Source organism: Oreochromis aureus, linkage group 11 (genome assembly GCF_013358895.1).
Source record: "Oreochromis aureus strain Israel breed Guangdong linkage group 11, ZZ_aureus, whole genome shotgun sequence".
Taxonomy (NCBI): Eukaryota; Metazoa; Chordata; class Actinopteri; order Cichliformes; family Cichlidae; genus Oreochromis; species Oreochromis aureus.
In genome coordinates this window covers 16,008,266-16,022,928 of record NC_052952.1, presented here as the reverse complement: position 1 = coordinate 16,022,928, position 14,663 = coordinate 16,008,266, and the positions used below count along the sequence as shown (strand labels likewise).

Genomic DNA, 14,663 nt, shown 5'->3' with positions numbered 1-14,663 from the left:
CCCTCTCCTTTTCCCCTCAGCAAGTCAGACTGGTGGTTCAAACAGCAGCCATCTGCAGTGCGTTACAGTCACCCCCCCCCCACCGTGCCTCCTGGAAGGGGTGGAAAATAGGGGGCATATATCAGAAATGTGCTGATTCTGCACTGTCAGTCGTAGCCTTCTTTATCATCCGCCACGCAACACTGCTCTCTTGCCTGAGCAGACAGTTGAACATCAGACAACTGCTAGGTGTGTGGAGCAGTGATAATAATGTGCATGGGAGGAAGTGCGATTAACCTCGCACGTTCTTCTATCTCTGTCACATGTTGACATAGTAAAGACCGTTTGCGTTCGCGACCTCTTGTACCTGGTTTCCATCTCCGCATATACAGCAGACTGCGCATATGTGTGAGCAGATTGTTATGTGAACATATTTTCATGACGTCCGCATGCGCATATGCTGCTTAGAAAAACGCCTGCAGGAGTTGTTGGGACTGTGAGTAAAATGCTACAACCTCTATATGAAGTGCTGCGAGTTCCTTGAAGCTCCCGCTTGCTCAGGCAGAAATTCTTACATTACTCTGCCTACATCAGACTTTGCGCGATACTTTGTGAAAACCGGCGCTGCCACAACAATGCCATGTGCAATCTCTTGGGGTGCATCGGCGAACTAGAGCATCCTGATCCTGAGACAGACAAGGCAGACATCATCCTAGACTGATGATGTCATCCCTGTGGAGCACTCCCAGTGCTTTGTCTGTCAGTGGCACTGCAGAGTGCAGCTGCAGGCACACACAGACACACACACACCTGTCCGTGACTGTGACGTTCTGCATTTGTGACTTGGGTTTGCTGTTCTGCTAGAGAGGGGCTTTTTCTTGGTTCTTCAGCCAAAATGGCGCCCACATTGCCTCTGTCTTGGAAAGAGATGCTTTAGTTTACTGGCAGAGGAGAGCAGGCACAGGCTCCTGCACTCTGAAATCCATCCACAGCCAGAATATGTGTGTTGTAAACGCCCAGGAGTTTGTCTGTGTGACATTAAAGCGGGATTAGGTGGATTATATGTGCTGCACAAGACGAGGAACTCGCATTCGGTGCAGAGGAATTGCGCCGACCACTGAATGCACACATCACAGCAGATTGTGTAAACACGTTCTGTAGTGCTGTTTCTATGCAAATTTAGGTGTCTTGCCATTACAGTATGATTGCAGCTACGGAGGAGGATGTTAAGAGTCTGAAGAGTGTAAATTCAGTATATGTATAGAATACAAGCGGCAAAGTGACACAGACTACTATATAGCCTACATGGATGCAGCTTAATTAGCCGAGTGTTATTAGTGAATGCTCTTTTTCCTGCTTTGTGTATTTATGGAAAAATCCCTTTTGAAATAAGGTGAAGATGGATTCACTTCATTTGCTGTTGGTCAGTTCTTGCTTTTTAGTGAGAAGGCTTTTGAAACTTTCACCTAATGATACAAGCAATCAATGTGCTTCTATTTATTCCTGCTGTTTTCTTTATCTCCTCGCCTATTTTATTTTTATAGTTGCCAAGGTCTTAACTAGCTTTTCATTACATTGAGGTTTTTTATCAATTCATCACTGCAGCTACTTTGTGGCCAAAAGCAATGTGTTTTCGTAGTCAGTTTACCCCCATTTACTCTAAATGTGTGAGGCACTGGTGATACGCTGCATTGTAAAACATGGTCAGAACACTTTAGAGCCATTAATGACGCTTACCCATCAAGTGTAGTGTTTATGCTCGCTCTCGCTGAAGAGACAGCCAATCAGTGGGTCCAAATTGGATTTACTTTCATTTCTGAATTTCCCTGGGGGCTGTATGATTCTGTTACCCAACAAGCACAATGGCAACTCTCTTTCCTCCCGGAGACGAGCTCAAATATTAGAATCAAACTGCCTTAAGAGATGCGAGCTGATTGAACAAAGAGCGGAAATATTGAATGTATTTGTAGGTACGTGCAAAGCTGTTGCAGTTTTGTTACTTATGCATGCAACACGGGTGCAGGTTTTATGTTATTTCCTCATTGCTCCTTAAACAGCTCCCCACATTTCAGACTCATTTGGATGAATTCGGCTGTACAGGATGGCTAAATGCATGTTGTTCACCTCTGATGTCAAGCTGTATAATCAAGACGCATTTTACAATTAGCAGAGCTTTCCACCATGGCTTTATTTAGTGTGTTTGAAGTCACTCCAGCTGCAATTTACAGCAGTGTTGGAGCAACACCATAAATCCTGTAATCAATTTGATGACGGTATGATTGCTGTACACATATGAGGAGGCAGTAATGTCAGCCTCTCAGGTTCATGAGACTCCTGGGCTTCATATTTTCTCTCTATTCTCATCCTATTAGAGATTCTGACCCTCCCCCTCCATCCCCACTTTCTGCTAGCCTCCCTACTCACCCCCCCCATCCCCACCTCCCCTCACACATACACACACACACGGAGTTCGTCTCGTTCACACACGCACACACACACTCACACACACACACACTTGCATGCACTCACGGCACTCACATTCCCTCTCTCCTTCCCTCTCTCACACTTTCACACAGATATATGGAGCTTGCAGACTGGAGCGTGTGTGCGACTGTGTGCGTGTGTGCATGTGTGCGTGCGTGTGAGCGTGTTGGGGAGGTTACCGGGTTTGTGCGAGACTCGGAAATACGTGTGAGGAAAAAGAGGGAGATGGAAGGATGACGACCAGAGAGTGTAAAAGAAGGAGAGAGAAAAGGAGGAGAGGAGACTTGGATAGAGGGAAAGGAAAAAGAGATGGCTGGAGACCACTTATGCAGCATGGAGGGTAAATGTGCGTGTGTGTGTGTGTGTGTGTGTGTGTCGTTTTTAAGTGTTGGATAGTATGTGCACCAGGCGGGTTGGTGTGTACACGAGAATGTGAGCGCACAAGTAAGCGAGCTCTTCTTTTTTTTCACCCCTCTCTCTTCTTTATTTTTCCCTTGTTTGCAGCTCTGTGTGTTTGTGACAACAGCCCTGCAGAGACAAAAGGTGAAGCGTTGTATAGGTGCTGCTGTTAGTCAGGCAGGTAGGCAGTGAGAAGAAGAATAATGGAATCAATACTATTGTCTGTAACCTACCTGCCGCTGGGCTCCCTGTCTGGCCCCGACAGAGACCATCAGAAAGAGAGGGAGCTGAGAGGAAACACAGAAGCACTCTGACTGGGGGAAGAAAAGGAAAGAAGAGGCTGAGTGTAAGGTGAATTTCTTTCTTTTCTTTTCTTTTAAAGCATTCATGTCACAAGTTCAATGTAGAGTAAGAATGGTATTTTTTTATGCTGCTTTTAAAATGATTTATAATACAAAACTTTTGTCATCACTAATTCACTTCACATTCTTCTCTTTGACTGTAATAAAACATGCTGCATGAATAAGCATGAGAGCCCTCCTGTAAGTGCCTGTATTTGTGGTATTTATTCTGCTCTTCTGTCTTTGTTGCCGTATGCTGAATAGCCTTTCAATTAGTATCTAGAATCTATGCTGCATGCTGTCGAGGTCATGTCTGCGTTTTGTGTCTAAGTTGCCCTTCATTTTAATTCACATTTTCTGTTTGCACCTTATTCGTGCATCTCTGTTTTAATTTATTCCCCTTCACAGCTGTCAATGAATTTCAGTGTTATGACAGGCAATAAAATGACACGCATTTTAATTAACCTGGATATAATCATTTCTGTGAGCTGCGTAATTAACTCAGAGTTTTGTTCTCTGGATACTGACAAGATTTTAAACAAACCTTCATTTCCACCTCTTTTGCAGTTATTCCAGTCATTCCGGCTGTTCCCTGTGGTCTGCCCCAGCTGCAACTGTTAACAAAGAAAGCCTCAAAAATCGCAGCTCTGTGTCCCAAAATGTGAAGGCCTGACGCTTATAAAGTTAACCTGTAGGTAATTCGTGATGCATTAATATGCATTAATGCAGTTCAGTTTAATGCAGCAAACTGATGTGGACACATTGCGGCTTTTTATTTTCAAATTCATGCAAATGTTTTAAAACAAGATGGAAACATTATTTCTCCACAGATGAGCTATGAAATACAAATATTTCCAATTTTGTTTTTAATTGTATGGTCATATGCAGTCTTCCCCAGTCAGTGTGTGTCATTCTGTCTGTCTACCAGTGGGTGGCGTTGCCTTCTAATACTTCTACGCAATGACATTTCTTTCTTTCTTTGAAGTGTTTTATAGTGATATCACCACAGTTTAAGTGACCAAGCAGTGCAATTATGTTATGTCATCTACAGGTGGATTGATAATTTGCATGCCGCCCGTGTCCTGCTGGGGTTCTTCTTTTTTCTTCATAATCTTTGAAAACTAATTTCCTCTTTTGCTGGTAAGTTAGAAGACAGACGCTGCCCTGCGTTCAGAAATGGATGGACAAAACACAGTGCAACGCCGTAATGATAAGAACTGCACGGAGACGTTGTCGATCCTGAAAGACGCTTTGAAATGAAAAAGTCTCAGACTGGATGGAGTAATCTGAAGTCCTCTTTACAGCGAGTTGTGGAAAATGTAACTTTCGTACCGCCACAGTTACTGAGAACAAAAAGAAAAGGTGACCTATGCAAAGTCTGCATACATATTTAAATGATTATTTGTCAGCTTTGACAACTTTAAGATTTCAGTGTATGTGTGTTAAGTTCCAGCGTGTAAAAGGTCTAGTAACATATTTCACATGAGCACAAATTGATTTTTAAAACCTCTTCAGCTCAGTGGGCTCAGAAAAGCTATTAGAAACTGTAATTTGTCCACGCTAGCTCAGAAATTATGTCCAAAACTCCTGTGGCATTCACCAACAGTTTAAAATTAATTGTTTCCCCTAAATTAATTGTGTCTCCTCCACAATGAGCTCTCAGCGGCTGCGTTTCTGAGATTATGTGTGCCTGCTGTGAAAAATGTTACTTTATATCTGATTTGATGCACTGCAGAACAAAAAGATTAGCATGGATAAAACGTGGACAAATCTATCATGATTATGCGCCGATTACGCTTTAATTGAACTGATCAGCTTTGCTTCTAATCTGCAGCAAACCAGGAGCCCGGTTGGTGCCGCAGAATCCAAATGTCAGATGAGGTCATTTCTTTGTCTCGGTGCAGTGACTCTGCAGTTCTCTCATTTAACTCGAATGAGTTTAAACTCATTTAAACTCCGTTTTGGCATTTTTGTATAACAACTGGCTCCGTCTTTACACCCTCTCAGTGTATTTTAATTTTACAGTATGCCCCTCTGTCCCTGAGACCCTTAACCTGTGAGGTCAAAGCAGGTCACAGGTGAGGTCCTCGGGAACAGGGCTGCATTCAGTTTCAACATCCTGTAGAGGAGGGGATCATTTTAGCAAATATATTCAACATGATACACTCCTTCTCTTCTACAAAGTATATCTGATACCACTTGCAGTTAAAGTGGTTTCTTTAAAAGCACTTTAAGTGCAAGAAAAGTGACAGGCGATACCTGTCACTGTTTCTTCTGGATTTCATGCATCTCACTATCTGTAAGTGACCGTCAAGACTTTTCAGGTTGAAGAAGAGAATGGCTGCTTGTCCTGCAGCACAGACCGTCTCAGGGAGCCAACCCTTCTGGCTGACTTTGTGTTACAGACCCCAGTTGGGGTGCAAAATAAGAAGACAGCCAAGGGTTGTGACCCCGGCATATATGACATCTTCAAAAATCTGTGGCGTCATTTTTTTTTTTGATCATGTACAAGTTTTCATACTTTCCTGTTTGTTTGTTTTTTAACAATTGTATGTTAATAAAATGTGAAAACATACTCTGTGTAATTCTTTTTTTAAATAAAAGATGTTATTGGATGATTAAAAAAAATGCACTAAATATACCGTATCCCAGCTTTCCCCTAATTTTATCTAGACAGTCTCTGAGATTAGGGAATTCTCTGATCCTGCTCTATTTCCTTTTTTTTGTTTTGTTTTAAGTGTCAAATCTTCCATATACATAAAGTCTTCTTTTCTCACAGCCAGACATTTTGAAAGCTCTGAGTAAGTTTGGATATGTAGCAGCAAAAATGATCAAAGTGTCCTTGTCACTAGACACAATTAAATGCCCTCAAACATACACGCACACACTCATTTGGGATTTTCCATGTCCAACCATCTGACTAGCTGTCTGACTTTGGCAGTCCTGGAGCACACTCTTGCCTAATATTGATTGGCCTGTCTGTGTGGAGACAGATGAATGCATTAGTACCCAGCTCACCCTGCCACTGGAAATATATTAAGTTCATGTATTAGGCACCCTGTCTGGTTGCCATGGAGATGCACCAGGAGTGAGGGACAAGGGAGAAGGGGGGGTGGTGGTGGAGGGGATGAGGAGGATGGGAGACGAGAGGGGGATACAGGATGCGATGAGGCAGTCGACTTGATTTGTAGTCCCGCTCCCTCTCTCCCTGCCTCTGCCTGTCACTTGCGTGTCCTCCCTCACCTCCCCTTGTCTCTTCTTTGTTTCTGTTTTCTTTCTCTCACGTTTTTGTTTTTCACCAATAAAATTTTTTCTAAACTGTGCACTGCCTCCTTCTCTCGCTCTGCTGCCCCATCGATTTTGTGGTCCCTTTTGTTCTTTATTTTCATATTTTGTTTTTTTTTCATTCTCCGTCTCGCCGTCCACCCCCCCACCCCCACCCCACACCGCCGGGTAGACTTTCATTTATCGTATATTATGTGTTTCTCTTGGGTTTTCACGTCGGCACCCTTCCCACTCCATCCCCTACACGTACACAAGCATTTAACTCCATCTTCATCTGCCCCTCTCCCTCTTGCTGCTGCCACCTCCCTCCTTGGCTCGCTCCATCTCTGTGCTCTGCAGTAAAACTGGTGCATTGAGGCAGCAGGAAATGGGGACTGGAGACAATAGAATGGTGGGAAATACAGAGAGGAGTCTGTGATGCTCTCCTGTTGTGTCGAGAAAAGATGAGCGTGATACACTTTCAAGACTTTACTTTTATCCCCGTGTGGGATGTGCACACAAATACAGGGCTCTAATTCATCAAGCCCTAAAGAAAAAAGAAAACAAAAACCTTAGAATTTCCACATTTTTAGTCACTATGAGACCAGGATTTGAATCAAAACACCTACAGAGAAACATCAGTTTAGTTTTTAAAGCTCACATTGAAAGATGTACACATCTGCATTGAGGCTTGTGTGTGTGAGCCTGCTGTTGTGCCTGTCTCAAAGCTGCTATCAGTGTTTTGTGAATGTGGAAGACAGTCTCCGTCTGTGCTGGGGTCACGTTTTGACCGAGTACAATGTGAGAAACGTTGACGCCTGCTTCGAGAAGCTGGACCGCATATTCAACAATAATGAGACCGTGATTGAAGCTGGTAGAGTGGGTGCGAAAGACTTTCTTTTTTGCAGATTTTGGAACAGTTTGTGACAGCATGTAAAAATCTGCGTGATATGTGATTTCTTTATTTTTTAGGTAAAGGCTATGACATCCAACTGAAGGAAATTCTGGGTGCAGAGATCCTCCCGCTGGTGGAAGAGTTTGACCAAAAGCTGAATAACGGTAGCTAAACACCTGTAGACTGTATAGCTGCATCGATAAAAGAGTAATACATTTGCTAAGTGAGGTCAGGAAAAGGGAGAAGTTAGAAAAAACAAAAAACGATGCCCCCTAGCCACACAATTCCCCAGTATGCACTGAGCCAAATATTTCTGTCTTCCTCCTCCTCCTCCCCTCCATCTATCAGACACTGTGTACGAGCAAAGGTTGCAGACAGCAGCAGACAATTTCATCTCAGCTGCCTCCAAACTGCCTAGAGGTGAGCCACGGACTTCCCTTTTCCTCCATCTTTCTGTCCATAATAACTTATATTAGGTCATCACAGCTCACTGTACTCTCTCTAAGATGCCAGTTACATTTTTAGAGCCTTTCAAATACCATGAAGGATCCAGAAGGTGGTTTGCTTTAACTGGCTTTCACTCCTGGATGCTGTATCAGTAATATTTATTAATCAAAGTTTTTTATTCTCTTCACAGTCTCCGGATGTATCCCCCCATGTGGTTTGTCTTGATTTTATTGTATTTTTTTTGACTCTACAACATAACAATCATTGCTTTTAGAAACAAAATAATATTGTCATCAGTATCGGTTTCATTCACCCATCAGGTTTTCAGAGTGCAGGTGCAGTGTACAACTGTGTTACCTGCCAGTACGACTCCTGTGAATTTCCTCTCGACTGCCCAGGTGAGCACTGATATCCGTATTATACCCTCTAACACATTACTGATTCTGTTATGTCACAATTTCCAACTAAGAAAATATGTATTAATCCAGATGTGACATATCCTTAAATAGCTCTATTTTCACCTCCATAAGCATCCACTCTTGATCCTTGAAATGCTCTTAGCAAAAAGTGAGGATTTGAAAGAGAGACAGAGGAAAGGTTTTATTTCCACACATTATATCTTTTGCACAGAGCCCCCGAGGTACTCTTTAAGTCCTTGGTTTCTTTATGTAAGGTGACAGTTGACTCCCACACACATGGTATTCGTATCAAGCCTTTACAGCACCGCCACTCTTTAGAATATCATCACTTTTACTCGACTCCTCTGAGACTGGGCTTAAGTATTATCATTAAGGAGAGCTCAGGCTGCAGGAGCTGCCCCTGTGCAAATGTTATCTGAGTGTGTGCATTTGCCTGTGTGCATGTGGGTGGCTGTATGTTTATTTCAGTGGAAGAAATTAAAGTTATGGAAAACAGCGGGATTCGAATGTGGTGCGACGTGCCATTTGCCTTGCCAACTGATATTGAAGTGATCTGGAGGTTCGCAGAGGAGGTACGCTCAGCATATGGTGAATCATTCTGGGTCACTGCCATACTGTTAGAAGTAACAGTTCAACATTTTTGCAAAATACACACACTAGCTTACTAAAGTTAGAGTTAGACGAAATGAGCAACATGATTTCACGCCTTTCAAATATGAGGCTGGAGCTGGAAGAGAGTTAGCTCTGCCCTACAGACTATTATTAACACTTTATGCAATTGAAGGAAGTTTGTTTGTGTGAAGCAGAAAAAAACTGAGAAGATTTTAATCCTTCAGGTTGAAACGCAGCAATTGGATCATTTTAAAGAAGTGACTGTGGGCGCTGACAGGCTCTACTCCATCCCCTCAGTGACTTTGCAGCATCAGGGCACCTACCAGTGTGAGGTGTACTCGGGCCAGCTCTCCCTTATCAGAGTATACTACTATATCTCAGGTAAAATATCTGATTTTAGAAGGATCTTTGGAAATTTTACTGATCAATGGGAGAGTCATTGTACCAGGAAAAAGGCATCTTCTTCACATTTAAAGCAACAATACTTTGTACCAGAGAAAGGTTTAAACACTAAACTGAAATAAGTAAATAGGTCCTAACTTTGACATGTAATGAAACTATTTTAAAGATATTATGTTATTTACAATGTTTTTTTACTTGTTTAAATGAGAAAGAACAGCTTAGAAATGTTTTTGAGGGTACATTGAACTTTCACATTCTTTTCTAAATTTGCCATTGCCAGTCAAATCTTCTCCCATAAATTTCCAGAGACGTGAGTGCTGGCTCCTGTTTGTCTTGCTCACCACTTGATTGCACTCAGAGACACTCTAAGTAGTTGGCTAGAAAGTCTCTAAAGTCTCCAGTAAGTGCATTTAATTGAAAGCCTTCTCTATCCAAAATTAACATCCTCTGGAAAATCACTGTAAATTAGCAACGCACCTTTCTAAATAAGCTGGCTACTGTGTGTCACAAAGAGGCCTGTGACCTCCAAACATACAGTGTTTATACTTCCATTGTGCTGTGCATGTCCTGGCACTTTGGGACTGCTTTTTATGGTCACCTTCCTAGAAGTGTGGTATGAAGGAGGGGGACTTTAGTCTGAAGTTTAAGAAATAAATAGATGATAAGTAAATATATCTACTTTTATTTTTTTACTCTTAACTTTTACCATCGTGTTTGACTGAGACACTGTGCACTACTATAAGTTTAATATAAGTTTAATATTTATTGGTATTTAAGTATTATTTCCTGGGGTGAGAGAAGTTATTAACTATATAGGCAGGAGTTTCTCTCAGGGATTGTTGCGTGTCAGGCTGTGATGCTGAGCAGGTCAGAGGGCTCTAAGGTCCCACTGAAAATGGGTTTAGCCTGTTGCAGAATTGTTCCTTAGAAGTTTGATTTAGTTTTGGATTATAATATTGAAGTTGGAAACACTAGTTGTTTTGTTTTCTCGAAAAAAAATATTTTCTTAGTTTGATTTTTCTTCAGTTTGTCTAACCAGTCTGCAATGTAGATACAGCACACTAATCCACTGAAGAAAAGGGGAATAAAAAGAGACTGGACTGTTGAGCTGCTGAAAAGCTCGTTATTTCTGAGTCTACTGCTCAGGTGCACTTCCAAACATGTTCACATCCAGTAAAATAAAATTATAATTATGATGAACCCAAGGTTTCTAAACACTATTCCACTACCACTGAGTGACCTTGCAAATAAAATATATTTGGAAAGTGTGTTGCTGAGAGGACGTGCTGCTGCAGGTATCTTAATACAGCTATTGGCTGGCAAAGCAAGCACTGGCTGTTTGGAGTCAAGAGGGAGTGATATGCATGAAAACAAAAGAGGAACATATTAACTAATCTAAAGGCTAGCCCATCTAAAGCACTAATAACTAACATTAAATACTAACTAATCTAAAGCACATCCAGTTTGACTATATCCTTGCTTTTTCTAGCCAAATTCTTCCTACAGGAAAATACATCAGACCTGCTGGGTGTATGCCTTTGGCAACAAAGTTGTTAACACATTTAAAGAAATGTGGAAGAATATATCAAAATGTAAATGAGCCCTGTGCAGACAATTCCCTGTGTACAGATTGTGTTTTACCGAAAAGTGGAATTAAAGGGGATTCTAGACAGGAGGAAAGAATAAAAATAACTGTTTGACTATATGAATGTATCTATTAGCATTCATGATTATGCATTTTTACACAGCTTAGCATGTGTAATTATGTATATGGGTATAATATTAAAAGCACATGTGCGTCTCACCTCCTGAACATTACATTATTTGAATAATTATTTTAGTTTTCTGGGTTGGCACATTTTTTCTTAAATTCTACAACTGTTGAATTGGTGGGTTTTAACTAGAGATGGACCGATCCGATATTACGTATCGGTATCGGTCGATTCTGAAGTAAATTACTGGATCGGATATGAAGGGAAATAAAAAATGTAATCCGATCCATTAAATATCAAAAAAGCACCTCAAAAAACTTGCGACATGGCGTAACTCGGGTCGGAGCAGTATGCGTCAAGTGATAGAGCGGCTGTGTGTAGCCTCGCTAGCAATCCGGCAGTTCATCTCCGAGGAAGTTATCCCAGAGAGAAGTAAAGCAAGTGTGTAAGTTCATCTCTGAATGTTTATAAAGCGTTTTCACGTTAAGCTTAACAACCGATATATGGAGTGACTGCCTGTCATTCTCTCCCCCTCCCTCTGCTGCTGCTACTTCAATCATGAAACTGATCAATGATCAGCTGATCGGCTTTTCTGTTGCTAGTCCGTCTCTCTTGTTTGTTTATTGCCCACTTCGCGCCAGACAGAGGAAACCAGCGGCTGAACAACAGCAGCACGTTTAAGCTTGATAAGCTGTTGTTAGAATTTATTTAATATTACTTTCTACACCAGGTGCAGGGGCGGATCTAGCAAAATTTAGCCAGGGGGGCCGATAGGGCATGAACAGGGAAAAGGGGGGCACAAAGACATACTTTTCTTTCTTATTCTCATTTAAAATGTCTAGCTTTTAATGAATAATTATCCGAATCTTACACCCAAAGTTTTAATCTGATGTAAAATGTATAGAAGTCCATTACTGTATATAGTAACTGTTAAGTCTAATATACCCTAGTAAGCTATAGTACTTTTTCCTTTGGGAAGGTACCATCTGTGCAGTCTGCAATTCTGTTGAAGAAAGATGTTGAATCTATTTAATTATTCTTGAAAAATAATTGATTTCTGTGCATTTTTTTTCACACTGCATCAAATTAAAGTTGATTACATCGATTAAGCATCACGAGGTGGAGGGTGGGGGGTGGTTCTCTATTTTTTTAATTTTTTTTTTTTGCTGGGAGTTTTAGAACCCTATTAGTTAGGTTGCTTACTCTTTAAAATACCAGAATAGGAAGGATGGAGTTTAAGGGTTTAAGTTTATTAGATTGATCAGTGTTGCTGAACTATGAAATATTTTGGGTGCAGTGTATTTTTTGCATACAGGTATAACAGAATAGCTTTAGTGCTTGTTTTTTTTTAACTTGAGTATGAACTTATACAAAAAGCAGCAAGATATTTAAAAAACAGTTTTATTGATTAAAAAACACACTATATGGGATTCATATTGATATCGGCAGATATCCAAATTTATGATATCGGTATCGGACATAAAAAAGTGGTATCGTGCTATCTCTAGTTTTAACCCACTATTTTTTTGTATTTGTGCTTAATAAATGAGGAAAGTCCTACTAAGCAAATACAATTTCTCAAAAAACTGCAGACTTTCTTAACCATTATTTTTCACTTTATTCATGGTCGGTTCTCTTCTATATTCCCAGTCTTCATCCCTTCTTGTCTGTCTTAGTGACCCCCCAGGTTGTGGCAGGCCACACAGAGCTGCAGGAGACATTTGACCTGTCTCTGCTCCCAGGAGGGCAGTTTTTCTCCGCGTCTGGTGACTTTCTCCGCTCCTTCCTCGCCTCATTGTTACCGCTTCTCGCCGCCTGTTTAACCTCTTTACTGCTGCTGGTGTTTCTCTCCCTGGGGTAAAACAGAACTATTATTTGCACAGTATCAGCTTTAACAGATTTTAACCGCAAAGTCGCTTAGAAATTCACACCTGTCGTACGAATACATGATGCTCCAGGGCACATAGATCATGTGGTATTCATGCTTTTATTTTTTTTTTCTTTGGTTGTTTCAGGGTTCTGCATTGGTCATCCATACAAGAGCAAAGTCATGCTGAAGAAACACATCAGGCTGATGATTTAGGTTTATTCTAGAGTGTTTGGAAGATGTATCTGAAGCAACAAAGGCATTTCATCTGGTCTGCAGAGTGATACGTCATAGTCCAGACAACATGTGTGTCACTCCTTCCGCCACTAGAGGGCAGGATCCACCTCTTTATTAGTAGTAGTACCGAGTAAACATTTTACTACCACATAGTGTAGAGCAGCTGGGTTTGCTTTCATATTTGTGTGTGTGTGTGTGTGTTTGTGTATCCTTGTTAGAAAAAAAATATATGGTCCTCATCACTCGTCATGAGGCAGGAACCACTTTAAACTGACCTTAGGTTTAAGGTACTTTAAGGGCACTTTGACTTTGAGGGTTAGGCTTAGATTCTTTGGCTACTCCAGAAGGCAGCTGAGCTAAAAATATGAGACCTTAGGCCACTCGCTTTTGCAACTTCGTACTTTTGTGTTACTCGCAGCAACAACTCAACCTCATTGTTAGTCCATTTAAAAAACTCGGTGCTTTTCTTCGACATTTTGCTGCGACGTTTCAAAGAGCCGGAAAGTAAATAAACGGCTGACAGAAATGAAGCAGGTCGAATCGTCTCGCGTTTCACACATGCGCAGTACTGGAATGTAAGCGTTTTCAGCCGTTTCAATGTGGATGAACAACTGGATGAAAACGGGGGGGGGGAAAGTGATGAGGTAAAACAGGTCATATGTAGACATTGTGACCATGATTACACTCTGAGTGGCTGATGGACTCAGTGCTGTCCAGACAGTTGTGCAGTCAAAAGGGTACAAGGAAAATCCTTTGTTTCATCATCCACAAGCAGAACACAGAAACAGAGAGGGGTGACCAGACAGACATAGCAACAAGCTACTGACTACAGTCAGTCTGAGTGAAACCACGAGAAGGCAATCTTGACATGTTTAAATATATTTAAATATATATATTTAAATTATTTGTGGGCCAAGAAATATTTGGTTGCTTAAACAACAACAACAAAAAAGAAAACAGCAAAAAACAAAAACAACAACCCCCCCCCCCCCCACCCCCAATACCCGCAAATGCTGAATCACATATCATATGATGAAGAAACTCTGTTACAAAACATTGTTTTACAAAAGTCACTCATATGCTGGGACCAACCCTCAAAGCTGAAAACCCCAAACAAAAGCTTTTGATGTCAAAGTGTGTGATTATGGTTTGCACAGGAATGTGTACTTCAGGTTTGCTGAATGGCAGAGGAACAGGACCCAGTTGCAGGACTTTGTGAACAGTTACAGTGAGTTTATTTACAATGAAAAAACTAAGTGCAAAACAGTTCCAGCAAGATGCGATTTCCCCAGTGGTGATAGTCCCAGCTCCTGGTGCAGCGATTCCCCCAAAACACAATCTCCACAGTTCCTTCCAAAATATTTGCAAAAGCCTTAGTGCTCTCTCCAAAACACTCCACGGGTTTCCTGGACACAAAGAGGACATAGGGTTAGTTTCCTTCACTCAGAGAAACACGACAAGTTCACTTCTTTGCATGAAACAGGGTTCCACTGGCTATTGTTACCCAACGATCCAGCTTTGCCTAAAGCTCAGCCACTCTACTGAAGTGAGCCTTGATGGGATCAAGATCAAGGCAGGTGTGTGATTATCAGCAGGTGTGTGGCT

At 41.4% G+C, this 14,663-nt stretch overlaps 1 protein-coding gene and 1 long non-coding RNA gene across 4 annotated transcripts; both read left to right on the top strand.

Annotated features, from left to right (window-relative positions):
• Window positions 1-2,639: 2,639 nt before the first annotated feature.
• On the top strand, window positions 2,640-5,778 carry LOC120442589. 2 transcript variants are annotated; one of them, XR_005614791.1, is made up of 3 exons: window positions 2,640-3,213; window positions 3,771-3,894; window positions 4,255-4,279. It is a non-coding gene; the product is annotated as an uncharacterized LOC120442589 (long non-coding RNA). The 2 variants fall into 2 exon arrangements; XR_005614790.1 differs by having other exon boundaries at window positions 3,771-5,778.
• Window positions 5,779-7,134: 1,356 nt separating this feature from the next.
• LOC116318738 (sperm acrosome membrane-associated protein 6) lies at window positions 7,135-13,200 on the top strand. Of its 2 annotated transcripts, XM_039618996.1 has the most exons (9): window positions 7,135-7,350; window positions 7,440-7,526; window positions 7,711-7,782; window positions 8,000-8,023; window positions 8,130-8,207; window positions 8,697-8,800; window positions 9,065-9,221; window positions 12,631-12,811; window positions 12,970-13,200. In XM_039618996.1, the coding sequence occupies exons 1-9, from the start codon at window positions 7,137-7,139 to the stop codon at window positions 13,046-13,048; spliced, it is 996 nt and encodes a 331-aa protein (XP_039474930.1). In that variant the 5' UTR covers window positions 7,135-7,136; the 3' UTR covers window positions 13,049-13,200. The 2 variants fall into 2 exon arrangements, with proteins under 2 accessions (XP_039474930.1, XP_039474931.1); XM_039618997.1 differs by lacking the exon at window positions 12,631-12,811.
• Window positions 13,201-14,663: the final 1,463 nt, after the last annotated feature.

Coding starts and splice junctions, on each gene's coding strand:
- LOC116318738 (XM_039618996.1), top strand. CDS start 7,137: ATGTACACATCTGCATTGAGGCTTGTGTGTGTGAGCCTGCTGTTGTGC. Junction 7,783..7,999: donor TGCCTCCAAACTGCCTAGAG/GTGAGCCACGGA, acceptor TTCTCTTCACAG/TCTCCGGATGTATCCCCCCA. Junction 8,024..8,129: donor CGGATGTATCCCCCCATGTG/GTTTGTCTTGAT, acceptor TTCACCCATCAG/GTTTTCAGAGTGCAGGTGCA.